The 19,451-nt window shown below is 44.6% G+C and overlaps 1 protein-coding gene across 19 annotated transcripts in view; it reads right to left on the bottom strand.

Annotated features, from left to right (window-relative positions):
• Positions 1–19,451, bottom strand: part of CAMK2G (calcium/calmodulin dependent protein kinase II gamma) — a 162,216-nt gene that overhangs the window by 78,448 nt on the left and 64,317 nt on the right. For all 19 annotated transcript variants that reach the window (XM_081006515.1, XM_081006518.1, XM_081006504.1 and 16 more), the window contains exon 3: positions 17,909–17,968. In XM_081006515.1, coding sequence (XP_080862641.1) covers positions 17,909–17,968 — 60 coding nt within the window. The remainder of the gene's footprint in view (positions 1–17,908; positions 17,969–19,451) is intronic.

Genomic DNA, 19,451 nt, shown 5'->3' with positions numbered 1-19,451 from the left:
AAAAAGAAAAGTGAAGATGTCCTCCTTTCCCAGTCCATTTCTTTAAAAGCACGTACCATAGCGAAACGGCAGTGAGCGTTATGATCCAAGAAGTCCTGGTTCAAATCCCATCCCATCTAGGAATTCACTGCATGCCCTTAAAGCAGGCAAACCAGGATCTCAGCCTTCTGGCTGTGTGCATTAATGGTAACACCACTATAACCATAACCAACCTTGCAGAGCTGTCACAAGGTTGGCTGAGAACATATGTGAAGTTCTTCTGGACACTGCTGTCTAAATGACTATTTACCGCTATTCCTTCTTGGCATACTGCACGGAACACAGCATTATCCTAAGTGGATTTCTGTGCTTTGGACTTTCCTCAGGTTGCATTAATGCTCCTCCTGTCTGTGTGTTTTACGGTAGGCACACCTGCCCTGTATCCCCTCTCTTCAGAAAGGCAATGTTAGATAAAAACCCAAGAGATTAGACCAGTACCAGGAGGTTCTGTTGCTAATGGACATTTACCTAGAAGTGATTAGTCAGCTCATTGTTATTTAATTAACAGGGTACATCCTGGGTAGTTGACTATTAAGCTGCCCTTCTTTTGCAATGCTCTCTGTCATAAAAGTGGTCCGTTGCATTTTCTTTAAATCATTTACAGATGGAAATGCCGTGTTCTATGTCTTCCCATGGGCCTCCTTGATTCTGGTATCTTATATTTTCAAAGTTCTCCACAGAGTTTCTCAACGAAAGAACTGCCCGTCCCTCCTGTGTGGTTAGGAGAGGTGGACTCGTAATCTGGTGAACCAGGTTCGCTTCCCCGCTCCTCCACATACAGCTGCTGGGTGACTTTGGACTAGTCACACTTCTCTGAAGTCTCTCAGCCTCACTCACCTCACAGAGTGTTTGTTGTGGGGGAGGAAGGGAAAGGAGAATGTTAGCCACTTTGAGACTCCTTAGGGTAGTGATAAAGCGGGATATCAAATCAAAACTCTTCTGTTCAGATAGGAAGCGCCATCAACTTCCCATTGAATTTATATAAAACCACCTATGGAAGGCGGACAATCGCAAGAGAAACTTGTTTCCCCAATTAACAATTACCACGTTAACAATAATGACATTTTTAAAACTCTTTACAACCAGGGCTTCCTTGCTAAGTAAAACTGTATTCAACTCCATTTACACTGTTCATATGTAAGCCTGGTTATAAACCACAGTTAAGGAAATCAGCTGGCTGTTCAGTCCAAGCAGCCCTCACTTTGCTCCTCCTTTCCTACAAACTATGGAGCAGCTGGCTTAGCATTATGTGCAAACAAGCATGCATGGTTGATTGGTTTCTAAACAAAAGAATGGACAAAAACTTGGGTCCCCGTTCATGGTTTGTTTGGAGAGAAACAAACCATGAGTGTTGGCTCACATATGACGCTAAGATAGCTGCTCCATGGTTTGTTCCTTGCTCTAAGAAAGGAAGAGTAAAAAGCAGGGACTGCTCAGCTGCTTGCAGAAGTGTGTAGCTCATGCACCCACTAATTTCCCCAACAATTTAGCTACCGTATTTTTCGTCCCATAGGACGCACCGGCCCATAGGACGCACCTAGTTTTTTGGGGGGGAAATAAAGGATTTCCCCCCCTTTATTTCCCCCCCAAAACCAGGTCGGGGAACAGCAGGATGGCGGCACTGCGCCTCCCCGCTGTCCCCCAAGCTTGTGGGGCTGCCCGATGTCTGCCCGAAGCGCAGGGCGCTCTGCTTCAACGCTCCCCGCGCTCCGTGCAGCAGGCTGCTATCCCCAGGCTGCGGATAGCTTCCCGAAGCGTGGGGCGCTCTGCTTCAGGGTGCCCCGCGCTTCGGTAAGCAGGCTGCTATCCGCATCCTGGGGAGCCCTGCGGGAACTCCCGCGGGCTCCCCAGGCTTGCTGATAGCTTCCTGAAGCCTGGAGAGCGAGAGGGGTCGGTGCGCACCGACCCCTCTCGCTCTCCAAGCTTCAGCGAAAGCCTGCATTCACCCCATAGGACGCACACAGATTTCCCCTTCATTTTTGCAGGGGGAAAAGTGCGTCCTATAGGGCGAAAAATACGGTAAATTTAATATAAACAAGGCCACTGGAAAGAGTTTCAAAAGCACAGCTCGAAAAGTGAGTGAATGGGCAACAACAGCATGGCAAAAAATAAATTCAGCGTGACTGGATGTAAAGTGATGTTCATTCACGTATGCAATGGAGATCTGAACTGGCTACGCCTAACAAAGAAGAAGATACTTGGGTTTTGGTGGATAGCTCAATGAAAACCAGGGATTTTTTTTCAGTCGGTACTCTCCAGAACTCAATTCCGGCACCTCTCAGGTGGGCGTCATTGCTATTGTAAGACAACAAGGGAGGTGTTCATTGTGAGTTCTGCCACCTTTTTTTCTTTAAAATAATAATTAAAAAATAGCACTCATGAAAGCCAGCAGCTTTGAAACAAGCAAATTCCAAGCTAGGATCTGAAAATAAAACTGCCAATATCATAATGCCTTTATATAATCTATGGAGCAGTTAGATTTGGAATACTGTGAACAGTTCTGTTTGCTCACATCTCAGAATGGATAGGATAGAGAGCTGGAAAAGGTACAGAAAAGAGCAACCAAAAATAAGATACAGGCTGAAGCACCTTCCCTACAAGGAAATGTTGAAGTATTTTAGGTGTTCTAGATTCAGAGAGGCAATTTGGGATGCGGCGGGTTGGGGGTGGTAGTAAGGATGGCAGAAGCAGACAGAATTACTGTGTGGAGAGAGATAATGATTTTGCTTCCCCATCACAGTCCTAATACTCAGGGTCAACCAATTAAATGGCTTGGCAGAAGATACAGAACAGACAAGTCATCCATCCTTCTTCACAACCTGTATAGTTTATTAATCTGTTGTTATCATATTTTATTTTAACTGCAGTATGTTGTTTTGGGTTATTTGTAAGCAGAAAATGCCGACGGTACTAATGAATAATTAGTAAAATAAATCCATGCCTAATACATTGGTTATCCTCCAATTCGAATTAAGCCTGCTGGCCTCCTTTCATCTTTTTTCTTTAAAAACACACACACACACACCCCAACACACAAACCACCACAAAAACTCTGCCACCCACCATCACCTCCTCATTTTCAATCAGATACAGTGCTCTCTTCCACCTGCACAAACCAAAACCTTGAGGTTCACAAAGCCTCTCTCTCTCTCTCTCTCTCTCTCTCTCTCACACACACACACAGAGAGAGAGAGAGAGAGGAGGAGGAGGAGGAGGAGGAGACGAAGAAGACGAAGAAGACGAAGACGAAGACGAAGAAGAAGAAGAAGAAGAAGAAGAAGAAGAAATGGGCAGATTTCAATACTGTAGGAATCTCTCTGTGACATTTAGGCTGCTTAGGTGGAACAAATGCTGATGCAAACAGACAAGGCAGCATTGAAATGGGGATCTCAATTTCTTGCCCAGTAACTCCAACGTTCTCTTTCTTTCTTTCTTTCTTTCTTTCCTTCTTTCCCCATGTCATGTAGTCTCCAAATTGCTCTGGAGATCCTTTTGCAACAAGACACTCTGTATAAATGCCAGGTACTCAGAGTCAGCACTAACCTCATCCCTGGGCACATGCCAGGCAGCCATTAGGCAGAATCTGCATCTCTCCATATTGGTAATGGCTCTCTCGCTGCCCCCATGCATTAGCTATTGGGGGGCAGGGAGGCAGTTGCCCTACTGAACTACCGCAGCAAATTGAGTGGAGATGGGATAAGAAGAACAACCAGAATGAATTTACTCCAGCCTACTCCCCTCCCCCCGCCTGCCTGCCAATCCACTGCCACAGTCCCCACCTCAAAATACTACACTCAGCATTAAGGATGTGTTGAAGCTACAAATATAGAATACACACAGGCTGACAGACGGCAAAGTGAGTGCTATCATCATCAGCAATGCAACTGATACACACGTTGACACAGATGGCCGCCACCCACTCGCCATTTTCCCCAACTGCTCATTATCCCAACACAGCCAGAAACGCGCATGGAAGAGGCTGTGAACAGCCCCGCCACATCAACAACACCCATTGCCAGCAAGACTCCCCATTGCACACCAAGATACAGGTTCCCAGTAGGAGTTCACCGTTCAGCTTTGGCTGTCAAGGGCAGCTCAGCTTCCCACCCCCAGCTTCTCCCTAATTATATTAAAACGGGCAGAGTTTTGCTGCAGCTGCTAAGGCAGCTTCCAGAAAGACTTTCCTTTTAATTAAAAGTTTGCTATTAAAAAGCATTAGCATGTGTAATGCAAATAATCCTTTGTAAATCATCTGCTCCAACAGCTAATGACGGGCTTCGCTGGAGTGGTAACGGCTGACATAAGGATGGTTAGCTAACAGGACACCGTGTGCAATTATTCACTAGTTCCTTGGGATTAACCCTCTGCACCCCAACCAATCGAGCCACACCAGGGATAAAAAGGGAGTTAAGAACTTCCTGTCTACCGTGCCAAAAAACCCCAAAAAAACATGCACTGCCTGCCTTGTCCAAACTGAAGAAACTCATCCTGTTTTTCAGCAGATCCTTGCACATAAGAGATCCATTGCAAAAGCAACCATTGGCAGCAGAAACACCCAAGACACAACTGAAGAGCCCTCTACTAAAAGGAAAGAAAGGAATCGGGGAATTTGGGACACCACTGAAGGTGGAAAAGGGGGAGTCAAGTCAGAATCACTGCTGTTTGTGTAAGGGGACAGTTCCCAGCCAATCCTGCTTATTTTTGCTAGCCGGCCCAAATCAAACCAACCTTCAGCAGCTAGGTGGCTTGAGGCCCAGCTATTTGAAGGACTGCCTCTCTCAGTCCCTACCAACCTGTGCCTTAAGATCTGCAGGAAGGCCCTGCTTGCACTTCCAGAAGTTGTAGTTTGCAAGGTAACAGTGCAGAGAAGGGCCTCCTCTGTTGTGGCACTCTGGATCTGGAATTTCCTTCCCCTGGAGTTATGTCTGAGGATTCCCTCTGATGTTTTTAGACATCAAGACAAATCTTTTTATTCGGGTCTCTGGAGACGCTGATTTATGTGACATGTTTTTGCTGTTGGATTTCTGTTATATAATATTGTTCATTTTAATACTTTAATATTGTACTGATGTGTCATATTTTAATGAACTGTTGCTTACCACCCCGAGAACCCTTGGGTTGAAGGGCGGGTTATAAATCTGATTAATAATAAAACAAGAAAGAAAGCATGTAGGGGTAACGTTCCAGAGAATTATAAAGGAGAGGGGAGAGGGTGCGTTTTTCACCTCTAGCACCAAAATTATTTTGGGCCAGCTAGAATAGAATGCTACACTTTCGAAAGCAGGGTGGACCTTGTAGGAGGTTCACTGAATGACAATGGAATCGTTTGGCAACCAGCTTCCTGCAGACATAATTAACAAAATTATCACCTAAGAAATCATCCGTGGAAAAATACAAGGAAAAATAATTCAATTTATAAAGCAGCGACTTTGGAAGATGCAAACATGATTCCAGGAGATTTGAAAGTTAAGAGATGGCAAATCTTTCCTTCCATTTGTTGTCTGTTTGGGTAGCTTCAGCCCAAGGGGCATCAGTAAGTTATCATTAAAGTTATGGCACCAGTGTTTAATCAACTAACTGATTAAAAGTTAAAAATATGCCCTGAATTAAACAAGGCAGATCTAAAACTTTTTTTTTTAAAGACATACAGTGGAACGGTTTCCGAACGTCTTGAAAGCGGAACGCTGAAAAGTGAATGCTTCCGTTTTTGGATGCACCTCGGAAGTTGAACGGCTTCTGAGGCGCGTTTCTCAATGTTCACCATAGACTTTGCTGACAGCCCTTTGATCCTCGGTTTTCAAATGTTTCAGAAGTCGAACTGTCTTCTGGAACGGATTACGTTCGAAAACCGAGGTTCTACTGTACAGTGGTACCTTGGTTTTCGAACTTAATCCGTTCCGAAAGTACGTTCATAAACCAAAGCGTTCTTAAACCAAGGTGAGCTTTCCCATAGCAGCGGGGGACTCAATTTACAAATGGAACACACTCAACAGGAAGCGAAACATGTTCTTATTCCAAGGCAAAGTTCACAAACCAAAACACCTACTTCCGGGTTTGCAGCATTCTTAATCCAAGTTGTTCATAAACTAAGCCGTTCTTAAACCAAGGTACCACTGTACTTACAAGAACTGTAGATGACAGCCAGCATCTTAAAAAGAAGCACACTCTCTCTACCATGAAATAGGACACGTCTGTCCTAAAATAGTATTGTCAGAAGATTGTTAGTCTTTTAAGATGCTATAGGACTTTTTACCAATTTATTCTATAAAGCAGGCTAGCATAGGTGCCTCTCAGTTTTGTTGGTAAGTGCCCCAAAAGTGTGGAAGAAATAAATACTGTGGAAACGAACGATTTCTACATCTCTACTAAAATGGCCAAATGAGTGATGGAGGCTGCAGCTACCTTGCTAGTAGTATTTCAGCTTACGTTTCTTTTAGCCTTTCTGATAGCCTCTTTTCCCCTGGGAATGCCCAGCCAAAAAAAGATAGATGTTCGAAGTCTGCATTGCCTTCTCCTATGGTTTTAAGGAAACCTGGTCTGCTGGCTGCAAGACTGGCAGTAAGTTCAGCAGTCCCATTAAAATTTGGAAGGCATGAAGAGAAGCAAATAGCAACCCAGAGATGCTGAGCAATTGAGACATAACTTCTGGCAAAGACCAAGATAAGAAATTACACAGGAGCCCAAAGGCTCAATCAGAAGACAGATAATTCCCATACTAATACAAAGATAAATGCGGAAGGAGATAAGGAGGAAAAATAAGGATATACAGATCCAAGAAAGTACTTGAAAGAAACCTAATTTTAATATGAAAGAGAGAGGGTGGTTTCATTTGTGCCACCCAAAATCTACTCCTGCCTACCACCAGTTAAGAAGTTGAGCTAAAAAGCAAGGGGGGGGGGCAGATTCTTTAATTTTTAGGCAACAAACCTTATTAAGCCCCCCGCAAATTAGAGTTCCAATGTACCTCCGATCTCACCATGCCAAATCTCCCACCCCAACAAGCAGAATTCTATTTACTATGCTACATTGGCCACCCTCCTAAAACTTCCAAGAAAGGAGAATTCAAAACTTCCTCAAGCAACTTGTTCTGATATCTCCACCACATCCCCCAGCGCAATGTGTTGCCTGGGAAGTGTTTTTGCAGAGGGGGAGGTTTGATACCAAGTAGGGGAGGGAATGAAGATTACTATTTTACCCTACAAACAACTCCTGGAACCATGACAACCCAGCCTTCTCTTCAGCAGCTGTGAGATCATTCCAAGGCAAAACTATTCAAAGCCGGAGCTGGGAAAACAGCAAACTGTGTCTCCTATCAAAGGGGACTCAATAGCAGGTCCTGTGCCCTTCCCTCATGACTCCAGGTTCACACGGGAAAAATGGAGTCACCCCATGCAGAAAGCATGGGGCACAAACGCTGGCTTAGCATACTGGCATGCAAAAGTCCATTGATGTTGCTTTGCGAAGGGAGAAACTGGGGGCACGAAACTGAAGGATGTCAGGAGCCAGAGTTTCCCAAGCTGTTCTCAAAAATTCTCTGCTTCTGAATCCATCTTAAATGCGGTTTGGACACTCTAAACTCAAGGAAGAGGCTCCGTGCAAACTTTCAAGGTTGGGAAATGGATTCCTGCCTGTGAACCACTCCTCCTACCTACAGAAGCACTGGTCTCTAAAATTGCGTGTTATGAGTTTGGGTTATTGCTGCTTTCTGATTCCAGGTTCCACTTCACCCTCAGTGCCCATGAATGCTGGTGGGCAGAGGATTGGATTTTGACCAAGGTGGAGCTCACTTTGGGCCAGTTACCATCTCTCAGCATAATTTTTCTCACAGGATTCTTGATGCGATTACAAAAATTGTGAGGAGGGAACTCTGAGCTACTTGAAGGAAGGGGGGGTGAACACAGATAGAATTAAAGAATTGTATTGTTGGAAGGGACACTGAGGGTCATCTAGTTCAACCCCCTGCAATGCAGGAATCTCAACTAAAGCATCCATGATGGATGGCCATCCAACCTCTGCCTCCAATGAAGGAGAGTCCTGCAGGAGTTCTCACTGTCAGAAAGCTCTCCTGACCAGACACAACTTTGAAGGGCCCAGCATGACATGGCCAAGCCATTGGGCACTGCGGGCTTCTAGAGAAGTCTTCTCCTTCTGGCTCCAGCTCACATTTCGATAGGGGTGGGTGAGGAAGTAGCACAAAGATTCCCTTTCTAGCCCTGCTTTCTAATCCAGAAAGAAAAGAATGCTTCCAACATGTTGTGCTGTGTACACACTACCTGCCAGATCCACAATTACGAAGGGCAACCTCACAGCTGGCAAGGTTAATTATTTTAACCTGCCATTGTGACAAGAGGGTAGTCAAGGGGTATTTGGGCCTTTCCCAAATGTCCAGAGATTATTCCCACCACCACTGTCTGGATATTACTCATATTCCCATGCCCATTTGGAGAACTGAACACACAAAAACCACGTACTTATTTATATACGCTGTTGTCTCAATATTACAAGATTAATTACACAGGGTCAGGAGGCACCCAACATTAAAATAAAAAAACATTAAAGGGTTAAGGGAAGACAGTCTCTCCCCTCTTCTCAAACCCACAAAACAGAATGTAGTAAAAATAATCTCCATTTGGATGGTGGCCAGCAAGAGAGTGCTCATGAGGAATGTGAGAGTGAACTGGTTGCAAATCATACTTTAGTGAAGTTATGCACAAAAAGAAGAATGTATCCCCCCTGACTTATTTGCAAACAATGCCCTCGGCTTTCGAGCTGCCTTTACCAGCCATAGCTCCTTTCACACCCCCTTCTTGTCCTTCCACAGAGATGGGTAGATTATGGTCCACTGGTTGATCACTTTGCCAATCTACAGCAAGTTGCTCCTAACATCTGCTGGTTGCATCATCATCATCATTTCTAAAGAATACCCTAAAGTGGGGAAGAGGGTCTTGTGGCCCTCTAGTTGATTTCAGACTCCAGCTCCCATCAGCCTGTCCAATAGACAGGGTCAATGAAAGTTATAGTCTGGAAAATCTGGAGAGCTACAGGTTGCCCATCCCTGCCCTAAAGCTAGGTATTATTTGCAGCCTGTTAATTGGAATGAGAAGAGCGTACATTTGCAGCTCTCCTAGCTGAACTCATCAGAAAAGATCGATCTATTGGTGCAGCCAACCCTTCATCTGAGTGGGTTGTGTGTTTTTTTTTGCAGTGTTTTAATTTGCATGAGCAGTTCAGAAATTACTTCACTGATATATAAAGAGGTGAACACAGTGACTCAGTGATGCTTACTCCAATAGGAGATTTGTATTTTCCTCGTTTTCATGATGAAGACTTAAGTGAAAGGTATCTCTGTAGTTTAGAGTGCAAATTCATAACCGTTGTGTAAAATTGCTATATCACATTGTATAGTCATAACTATTGCATATATACATGGGCTATTTATGTCTTCCTATATGTTAAAAGGGGGAGCTGGTGCGAACGGGTTTATGTGCTGCTATCCATTTTTATCATTATTTGTGACTGTCAGGGCTGGGCTCTGAGCAGCAGTCTCCATTAAGCCAGGAACCAGTAGCTGTGGGCTGAAGCCAACATTCAGAACTAAAAAGAAAAGCAGGCTTGAAGGACAAAACCAGAAAGCAGAAGCAAATGGCAAGCTGAAAGTCAGGACCAAAGATAGCCAAAGGATACAGAACGCACCAGGGCAAAGAAAGAGCTTTTGTTCCTCAAGCAAGGGTTAATTGGAACTGGAATTTTATCATCTTTCCGGTCCAAGAGGGTAAAATGGCAAGTCTGGGTGCTGGATGAGTGACCTGGAAACCTGGGCAATCACCCCCACAATCACATTGTACTTCTGAGAGACTCCAAGTGCCTCAAAAACACAACATGGCAAGCATAAATCTTACGGCTTTTCTCATGCTGGGGGTGGGGTGGGGGGCGCCATTGCAGCAATCGCACACCCACCCCTCACAAGCTTTAATTTTGCAGGTGGGGAGGAGAGAAGGGGACTGTGACCTCACAGTTCTAAAGGTGCAACACGAGGTAAGGGGGCAAGGCAGTTGTGGGCGCGGGGTGGGGGGGCTGACAATCACTCTTTTTTTGGTCGTAAACTGCCAAAGTCAACCACAATTTGAGGACTCCTGACCACAAGAGTTGTTCCAATTCGAATACAGTGGTACCTCGCAAGACGAATGCCTCGCAAGACAAAAAACTCGCTAGATGAAAGGGTTTTTTTGTTTTTTGAGCTGCTTCGCAAGACGATTTTCGCTATGGGCTTGCTTCGCAAGACGGAAACGTCTTGCAAGTTTGTTTCCTTTTTCTTAACACCGTTAATACAGTTGCGACTTGACTTCGAGGAGCAACTCATAGAACGCGGTGTGGTAGCCTTTTTTGAGGTTTTTAAAGACTTTGGTGATTTTTGAAGCTTTTCCAAAACTTTCTCGACACCGTGCTTCACAAGACGAAAAAAATCGCAAGACGACAAAACTCACGGAACGAATTAATTTCGTCTTGCGAGGCACCACTGTGAAAGTATTAATTATGTGATGCGAAGAAAAAATGGGGAAAGAAGAAACTGTAATACCCCAAGGGTATTTTGTCAAATGAGTTCCCACAGCAAAAAATGTGTCGAAGCCTTAGATGTTGTTCTTGTATTTTCAACATCTCACCACTTTACGGTTCAACGTTTACGGTGCAAAGCCAGATTAACTATTCTGCGAAGTATTCTGTGCACTAGGATCCAAAGTGAAAGGGGTCCAACTTTTGGCCTACAACAGCAACAGCAACCAGCTGGGCAATATATCATGTTTCTAGACTCAGAAAAATTAAGGAAATTGGTAGCTTGGCTGGTATAATAGAAATTGATGGTTGTATTCAACGTTAAAACTAAGGAAAATACTCCGTTGGCACGATGATTTTTCCTTGCACAACTGAATGCTCTCCCTCTGTGCCAGAGAAGATTTGGGGGTAGTAAGGAGCATGGAGGGAAAGGGAAGAACATTCAACTGCACTAACGCTAATCCTTGCACTAGTGCTAATATTTAATCCAGTACCATGCTGATTATTTATTTTATGTGTATTCTGCTTTTCAGCTGAATTATTGATTTATCAAGCTATTTCACACTCCAGAGGAATTGTCTTCTTTCTTTCCATCAGAAATCATCTTAGATGTTTCACAGTATGTAAATTCACAGCACAATCTATACATGTTCAATGGGGTTTTGCTCCCAGGTACATGGGTATATGAGTGCAGCCCCAATCATCGCTGGTTAAAAAGCATGCACGCAACTGATTGAAACATTTATTTGCTGCCACCTCGTCCTGCAGTTCCAGTGCTATTCACTATCTGTAACCTTCATGAACATCCGTTACATAGAATCTGAGGGTATATGCAGAAATTGAAGCACTCAAGTGATATATATATATATATATATATATATATATATATGGAAGGTTGAAAGACCTCTGTGCCATTATGCTCAGTAAATCTAAAATTCAGAACCACTTCTGTCACACACTGGGCTGATGCCACATTCACGAGCACACAAGGAGGTTGAAGAGGCAAGAAGCCCAATAGCAGAGTCAAAGCTTCCTAGTTAACGTGGACCCTGTTGCCTGCCCTAAGTTCTTCCTAAAAGGTAAAGGTAAAGGGACCCCTGACCATCAGGTCCAGTCATGGCCGACTCTGGGGTTGCGGTGCTCACCTCGCTTTATTGGCCAAGGGAGCCGGCGTACAGCTTCCGGGTCATGTGGCCAGCATGACTAAGCCGCTTCTGGCAAACCAGAGCAGCGCACTGAAACGCCGTTTACCTTCCCGCCGGAGCGGTACCTATTGATCTACTTGCACTTTGACGTGCTTTCGAACTGCTAGGTTGGCAGGGGCAGGAACCGAGCAACGGGAGCTCACCCCGTCGTGGGGATTCGAACTGCCGACCTTCTGATCAGCAAGTTCTAGGCTTTGTGGTTTAACCCACAGCGCCACCCGTGTCCCTGCTCAAGTTCTTCCTAGGCAAGCATTAAATGTCAGCGCTAGCTTAATAAAACAAATTTACATTTTCCCAGGAAGAGATAAAGCATCAGCTCAAGGTTAGCTCGAATTAACATGACGGTGGCAATGCTTGATGGTGGAACCCTGTGGAACGCCTTCCCGTCAGGTGTCAAGGAGATGTGTAACTATATAACATTTAGAAGACATCTGAAGGCAGCCCTATACAGAAAAGCTTTTTAATGTGTAATGCTCTATTATGTTTTAATATATGTCGGAAGCTGTCCAGAGTGGCTCAGGAAACCCAGTCAGATGGGCAGGGTACAAATGTTGTTGTTGCTGCTGTTGTTGTTAAACTAAAAGGTTAGAAAGACAACAGGGCCATCGCTCAAAATCAGCATGCCCCACACATTACAATCCTGCAGTTGGGGCAGGAGGAGAGAGGGGGAGAGAGCGCAAATCTAGACAGAAACCAACTCGGATGTCCTCTTTCATTTGTAAAGTTGGCTGGCATAACTGCAGCCCCATGCAACGTTCCCTCATTCCCTCTGAAAAACCTAGTATACAGTATAGTGTGTTCCTCTCCCTCTGGCTCCACATCACTGGTTACTGTTGGCAAGCAGGCATGGCACTGGCGTTAAAATGCCAGGCCTTCAGGTAAATTGCATTTGGTATTTCAGAGGGGGAAGGGAGACTGCTGCTTCTAGTGGTAGCCCTCTTTTTCTAGAAACACTTTATAAACGAGGTTGGGTGTGACTCAAAGTGATCTTCTTCAGAAATATAATCCTGCCAACTTAGCTTTCCAAAGCAACAGAGGAAATCCAAATTGGGGCTTTCTTTTCCCTTGCTTAAAAGGGAGAGAGAGAGAGAGAGAGAGAGAGAGAGAGAAATTTACCCCCCGCTTTCCCCAATGGTGCACCACAAAGAGACTGACATGATGGGCAGCTTTCCACAAAGCTGTGGAACAAGCAACAATCCTACTGCTGTTTGGCAGATTCCGTAAATAACGTGGTTTTGTTCCCAAAACCGAACTTTATTTTTTCCTTTCTTTTTTCCCCAGTTCAAGTTGAAGTTTGTTCCCACGATCCCACCACTTGTTGCGCCCTTCAGCGAACCCTCCAAGCGAACAATTATCCTGCTCCCTGTTCCTTGGGGTGACAGGAAATAAACCTGCTCACAGGATGATAACCATGGAAACACAGGCCCAGAGTGAGTGGAGCTCTCCAGCAACAGACAAAGGAACTTGCAGAGTAGAAATAAAAGACAATCCGCTCTCCCCATTTACAGAAGCTAACGGTCAAAGGGGCCAGGAATATGGCAGCTTAAGAGCTCTGCATCTGAGACTTCTGGATCTTCTGAATGCAAGACTTCAAATGAATGCTCAGGGAGAGGAGCCAAGGATTGGATGTGGGGTGAGTCCCCAGAGTTCAGTGGAGGCAGAGTATGTTAGGCAACAAGTCCCCTGTTTAACAGTTTGGACTGTGCAGCAATGGATGTGTACATAGGGAATGGCTCGCTGGTGTGGTTCTTTTACAGCACTTAACCTTTGTTGGGGAGCAGGTTTGTAAACTGCCTATTTGGCGGCAAAAGCAGGATTCCCAAACCCATGGCAGGCAAAGCATTGAGTGGGGTGTGGAAGAGTATGTCTGTTACATCTGCAGGGCTATGCTTAATTCTTTCCTTGTCTGACATTTTCTTCTACAACTGTCCACTTACTCATCTGCTTTTCCCCACTTTATTTTAATGAAGCTTCTACCTGCCTTTACATTTTGGAAAATGCCTTAGGAACGTACAAAAAAGTGAAACACAATAACCAAACTAAAGGGGGGGGGCGCAGATAAAACAGATTTAGATTAAAATGCCAAGGACAGAAAGCTTAGACTGCCAGAACTAATGCTTGACAGGGAAGAAAATATATTTTTGCACTGTGGTGGAAAGCCTTTGCGGAGGAGGCAAGAGGGTGCCACAACTTTGGTGCAGCCATAAAGAAGACACTGTCTCATGTCCCAATCATCAAATGCAACTCAGATGGTGGTGGGACACAAATAAGAGCCTCTCCAGAAATTCTTAACGAGGGAACAGGGTTCATATGGAAGAAGTCTTTCAAGAGTCATAATGGCTAGTCTAAATTGGAGCTGGTATAGTTCTTGGAACAAGGAAGTTGCATGGTGAAAACAACTGGATGCAGACAGCTCTTCTGGGCCAGCAGAGGTTTCCAGACACTTCTCAAAAATCAGTCTCCCCAGCCCTATTGAAGATCTCTACAGCTTCCAACTAGGGTTACTGGGAAATGCAGTTTCCCCAGTGCTGCTGGCGCTTATTAGCAGCCCTGGGAAATGTAGTTTCCCCCAATATTCCTGGCTAGTGACTTGGAACCATGGCCACATGAGAGGCACCAGAGAAGGGAACCAGGAGAGAGGTACCTTCCTCAGGTTCAGTCTCATATCTGCACCACCAGAGAAGGAAGACTGATACACCAGTAGGTGGAAGGCAGGAGGAGATTTGCAGGAGAAGTTTGCACCATCACTAGTGCAAAGTCCTCATCACATGTTAGTGAGAAATCAGACTAGATCTTTGGGTTGTAACCTAAAGAGCAAGCAGCTATGAACTTCCAAAGCAGGGTGACAGTAAGGTCTCCCAAACATATGACAGCACAGCCCTTTACGGCCTTTGATAATTATCTACTCATTTGCTCATCATGTCATACAAAAGAGTCTCAAGGCAAAAGTAAAGATACAAATATAAATAGGAGGGCAGGTGGGCGGGGGAGGAATCACATATGAGATTAAAAACACAAGCAGCAAAGCACCGAACGTGATCACACACAACTTCATAGAACAATAAAAAAACCCACATTCCCCAACGTCAGCATGATCACCATCAAATTAATTAATTAAAAGATGCCCGACAAAGCTGTGCGGGAAAATCAATCAAATGTCTGGGAGAAGAGGAAATTATTTTCCTGGAGCCAGAAATATAAGCAAGCCAGACTCCAAAGTTCCCTGCTTCGTAGTTCCAGAATTAGTTTGCTGTTGTTGTTTTTTTAAAAAGGGGAAAGCACTGAGTTAGCTGAGAGAGGCATGTGTGGGGAATTAAGAGATGGAAACACCATGACCAGAAAAAGGAACCATGTCAGATCCCTGTGCCTGAACTAACTTTTTTACAGGGAGTCTGAGGAACGGAGGCAATATCGTGGTGGGATTAAATTCTAGGCCATGGGCTCTCCGGCGGCAGTCTGCCATATTCATTCAGGTTGGTGGCTGAAAAGGGGAGACAGCACTTCCATCACACTAAATATTCATATTGATTTTAGCTGCACTTTTGCTGCTTCTTTTATTTCTTATGTTGCATCTTATACCATTACAATTTAAATTCCATGGAATACAATAAGGTACAAGATGCAACAAACAACAGGATCAATGAAATTACAATTAAGACTCATACAGCATCTAGCACAGCACACGACAGTGCATCACTACAATGGGTGGATGGGGTAGTGGGAAAATCATTAAGTGGTCCACCAAGATCCTCAGCAATTTTCAAGTGGCCCATGGCACAAAAAAACATTGGAAACCACTGTCCCAAGCCTTCTTGACAAAATAGAAACTGGCAAATCATCAGGTCTGGATGGCATCCACCTAAGAGTTCTTAAAAGAACTCAAGGGTGAAACTGCTGATCTAACAAAAATAAATGACTTGTTTAAAAGATCAGCCTCCATAAAAGGGGACAGGAAAATGGTTGATGGTCACACCGATTTTTTAAAAAACGGATCCAGTGGGGATACTGGAACTTGCAGGCCAGTTAGCTTAAACGTAAGTTCTAGCTATACTGATGAAAAGCGGTAAGAGATAAAATAGCCAAGCCTTGTTGAAGCAGAGCCAGAACGTCAAGTTGTGTGCGGCAACTATGAAAAAGCCCAATTCCATGCTAGGGATAAATAGGAAAGGAACTGAAAATAGGACTGCCAATATAATGATGTCGTTATAGGAATGTATGGTGTGATCACACTTGGGAGTACAGTGTACAGTTCTGGCCACCTCGACTCAACAAGGACACTGTATAGTTGAAAAAGGTTCAGAAATGGGCAACCAAAATGATCAATGGGAAGGAAAAGCTTCACCCTTTAGGACTCTTTCGTTTGGAGAAAAGGCAAGTAATTATGCATGGCATGGAGAAAGTGGAGGGATAGGATAGAAGTTTTCCTTCCTCTCTCACAGTACTACAACTCAGGGCAGCTGACTGCTGGAAGATTTGGGGCAGAAGAAAGGAAGTACGTCTTCACACAAACTGTGGAACTAACTCCTACAAGAGGCAATGGCGGCCATTAACTTGGGTGGCTTTAAAAGGGAATTAGACAAATCCATGGAGGAGAAGGCTACTAGGCCTGATGTTCTACCTCCTATGTTCTACCTCCATTGTTGCAGGCAATATGCTTCTGGATTCCAGTTACTAGAAACTACAGGATGGGAGAGGTGCTGTTGCACTTGGCCCCTGCTTGCTGGTTTCCCAAAGCAGGTGTCTGTTCAGCCCCTGTAAGAACAGGATGCTGGTCCAGACAGGCCTCTAACTAGATCCAGCAGGCTCTTCTTAAGTCATGGAAATGGGTAAGGAGCTGTGCTGGGCACTGGAATGCCATTTCCAGAGAGCAGAAGCCTTGGGCTTATGAGGCTTCAGCTGGGATGTCCAACACCATTCTAAGTTTCCGTTTGCTAGGATGAAGTTCGGAGACCCTCTTCTAGGAAAACGCTTTTCATTTCAGAGATAGCGCACGTGCATGCACAAGGACAGGGGCCCTATAAACAGTGGTCAGTCATACAGCTAAATGAAACCTCCATATTTCAGGGGCAGTATACCTTTGAATATCACCTACTGGGGAGGGAAGAGGAAGTATGTGACCTTCATGCTTTGCTTTTTCTGGCTAGCTGCGCTTTGGTCTGTTCCAGCAAGCAGTTCTCATTCATGTAATGGATCCCTTCATTGAATATACCCTAGAGCAGAGCTAACCAAGTAAGCAGTCAGGGACAAGCCAAAGGGAGTGCAACCACTCTGTAATGGCAACCACTCTCTTCTGCTTGAGTGTGGAGGAGTTGAGGAGACAGATCAGGGATGGGCCGATAGTGGTGAAATGCACTTCTCTGAGGAAATGTCTTTTGAAGCGGAGGACAGAGGTACCGTATTTTTCGCTCCATAAGACGCACTTTTTTCCTCCTAATAAGTAAGGGAAATGTCTGTGCGTCTTATGGAGTGAATGTGTGGTCAATCGCTGGCTCCCTTTCCAGCCCCGGTCCCTTGCCCAGGCCTCCATTGTTGAATGTTTTGCAGATGGAGGCTGTTTTTTCCCCAGCGACATGTGACTGGCTGATTAGATTATCTTTCTGGAAACTGTAGAAACGGCTCCCTTTCCTTTCCTAAAGAAGCTGCAGAACTGTGAGTTGAACCCCATAAAAACAGAATTTTTTCCCTTTGCAAAGTAAGCTCAACAACTTTGAGCTGATCCTCAAAAGAAGGGACTTTCCCCCTTTGCAAAAGAAGCCGCACAGCTGCGAGCTGATCCTCAAAAACACGGCTTTTCCCCTTTGCAAAAGAAGCTGCAAAACTGTGGGCTGACCCCCCCCACCAAAAAAAAACAGGGCTTTCCCCCTTTCCTCCTCTAAAAACTAGGTGCATCTTATGGTCAGGTGTGTCTTATAGAGTGAAAATTACGGTATTTGCCCCTCACCCTGAGGTAGGCTACCCAAAATGTTTCTCCAGCACAAATTATCGCTCTCTACCCACCTGGCTCTGGCCCCCACAAAATGGCTTGATCACCATTTGCAGGAGAGAAAATTCCAACGAGCTTCCTGTCCCTGTTGAGCTGAAGAATTTGAAGACTTTTCTCCCATGCTACTTACCGATATTTGGGTGTTTTAATAATCGGCAGATTCGAGCCTCACGTTCCAGTTTCTGGTGATCTAAGAGCAGGAGAAAAGAAAATAAAGAGTTAGTTGGCAACTTTTGCTCCAGGGCCCTCGCTCTGATCTAAACAAAAAGCCAGACAGACACACCAACAGACCAGCCGCAAACGGAATGTGGCGGATGTCTGAGAGCAGCCTTCTCTCTCCCAGAACATGCCTTCCTCCAGGATGGCAAGCAACCCTGACAATATTTATATTGAAGGTTGGCAGAGATAGCGTTAACGCGTAAATGACATGGTACTTTTCTATGCGAAAGGAATTGCTTTAGACGGCCCGTTCTTTCATTGTGTGAGGCTTTCAGTAGTTATACACGATACCTGAGTATCTTTTCTAAGGCATATATACTTAAATGTGTGTCTAGGTATATTCAGCTAATCTCCTCTATTAATAATCATATCAAGATACTCCTCTGAAGGAAAGGTGCATTGCTCAAAACACATTTGGACTGAGATGATTTGACTCCCTCAATAAATGTGTGCACCTTTTATTCATTCTCTCTCTCTCTCTCCCATATCACAATTTTTCTTTAAAATTCAAATTATTCAGGGTTCAGAATAAGCAGCTGAATGAACATTTTGTCAAGGTCAGTCCAAGACATTTTGGCACCTGAGGCAAACCCCAAAATGGCAGTCCTTCTTCCCACCAGGGAAGAAGGGATGAGTGCCAAAGATCGACAGCAGGAACAAGGTGTGGGGGAGATCAACATCGGGATCTGTTGCCCCTGGAGATCCTGCAGCTTGAGGCAGTCACCTCACCTGGTCTCATGTGTGGGGCAGCCCTGCTTTTTGTTGATTTGTATAATTTGGGTGTAGAACTAAGTTTCCTTGGTGCAAAACATGAACTGAACTTGATATCAGGGGAGAGTGTTGCTTTGTTTTTGTTTTTATTATGCTTTCTGTGTTTTTATATTGTAATTTTTTGTTGTGAATGGCCTTGACATCTACAGATGAAGGGCGGTATACAAATTTAAAGAACAAAACTAAGACTAAGAATAAAACATATTGGGAAACGGTTTACAGAAGAGAGTAGGATAACAAGTCTAGTATCGAAAGCCAAAGAATTCACCCTTAACCTGTTTCTAGGACAGATACACAGAACGTTAGGCTGGACAATCTAAACCCACAATCGTAATGTGGAATGACTTGGAGGTGGGGACACCGAAGTGCTGCCAGTTATCTTTATATCCTAAGGAGGACATTCATCGCAAGAGAAAAGCAACGTCAGTTCCAACAGGGTTGTCATCTGGACTAGAAAGAAAAAGCATTGAGGCAGCAGCTTCTCCATAACCCTGAAAAATCAGACATGATGTGTGTATGGGGAGGGGGAGGTTAGGGAGGGAGAAGATGCCAGAGGGCCCTTTCTAGTCACCAAGGATCAGACAGAGAAGTGATTTGTCAACTCAGTGATCACGTCCCTTCTCTAACAGCAGCAAAAAGGAGAAGATCATCAAGCAAGGTGAAAACAAGGCTTGAAAGTCAAC

Source organism: Podarcis pityusensis (assembly GCF_964106645.2).
Source record: "Podarcis pityusensis genome assembly, chromosome: 5".
Classification (NCBI taxonomy): Eukaryota; Metazoa; Chordata; class Lepidosauria; order Squamata; family Lacertidae; genus Podarcis; species Podarcis pityusensis.
The sequence above is the reverse complement of the archived record's forward strand: the minus strand, read 5'-3'. Positions and strand labels throughout refer to the sequence as shown.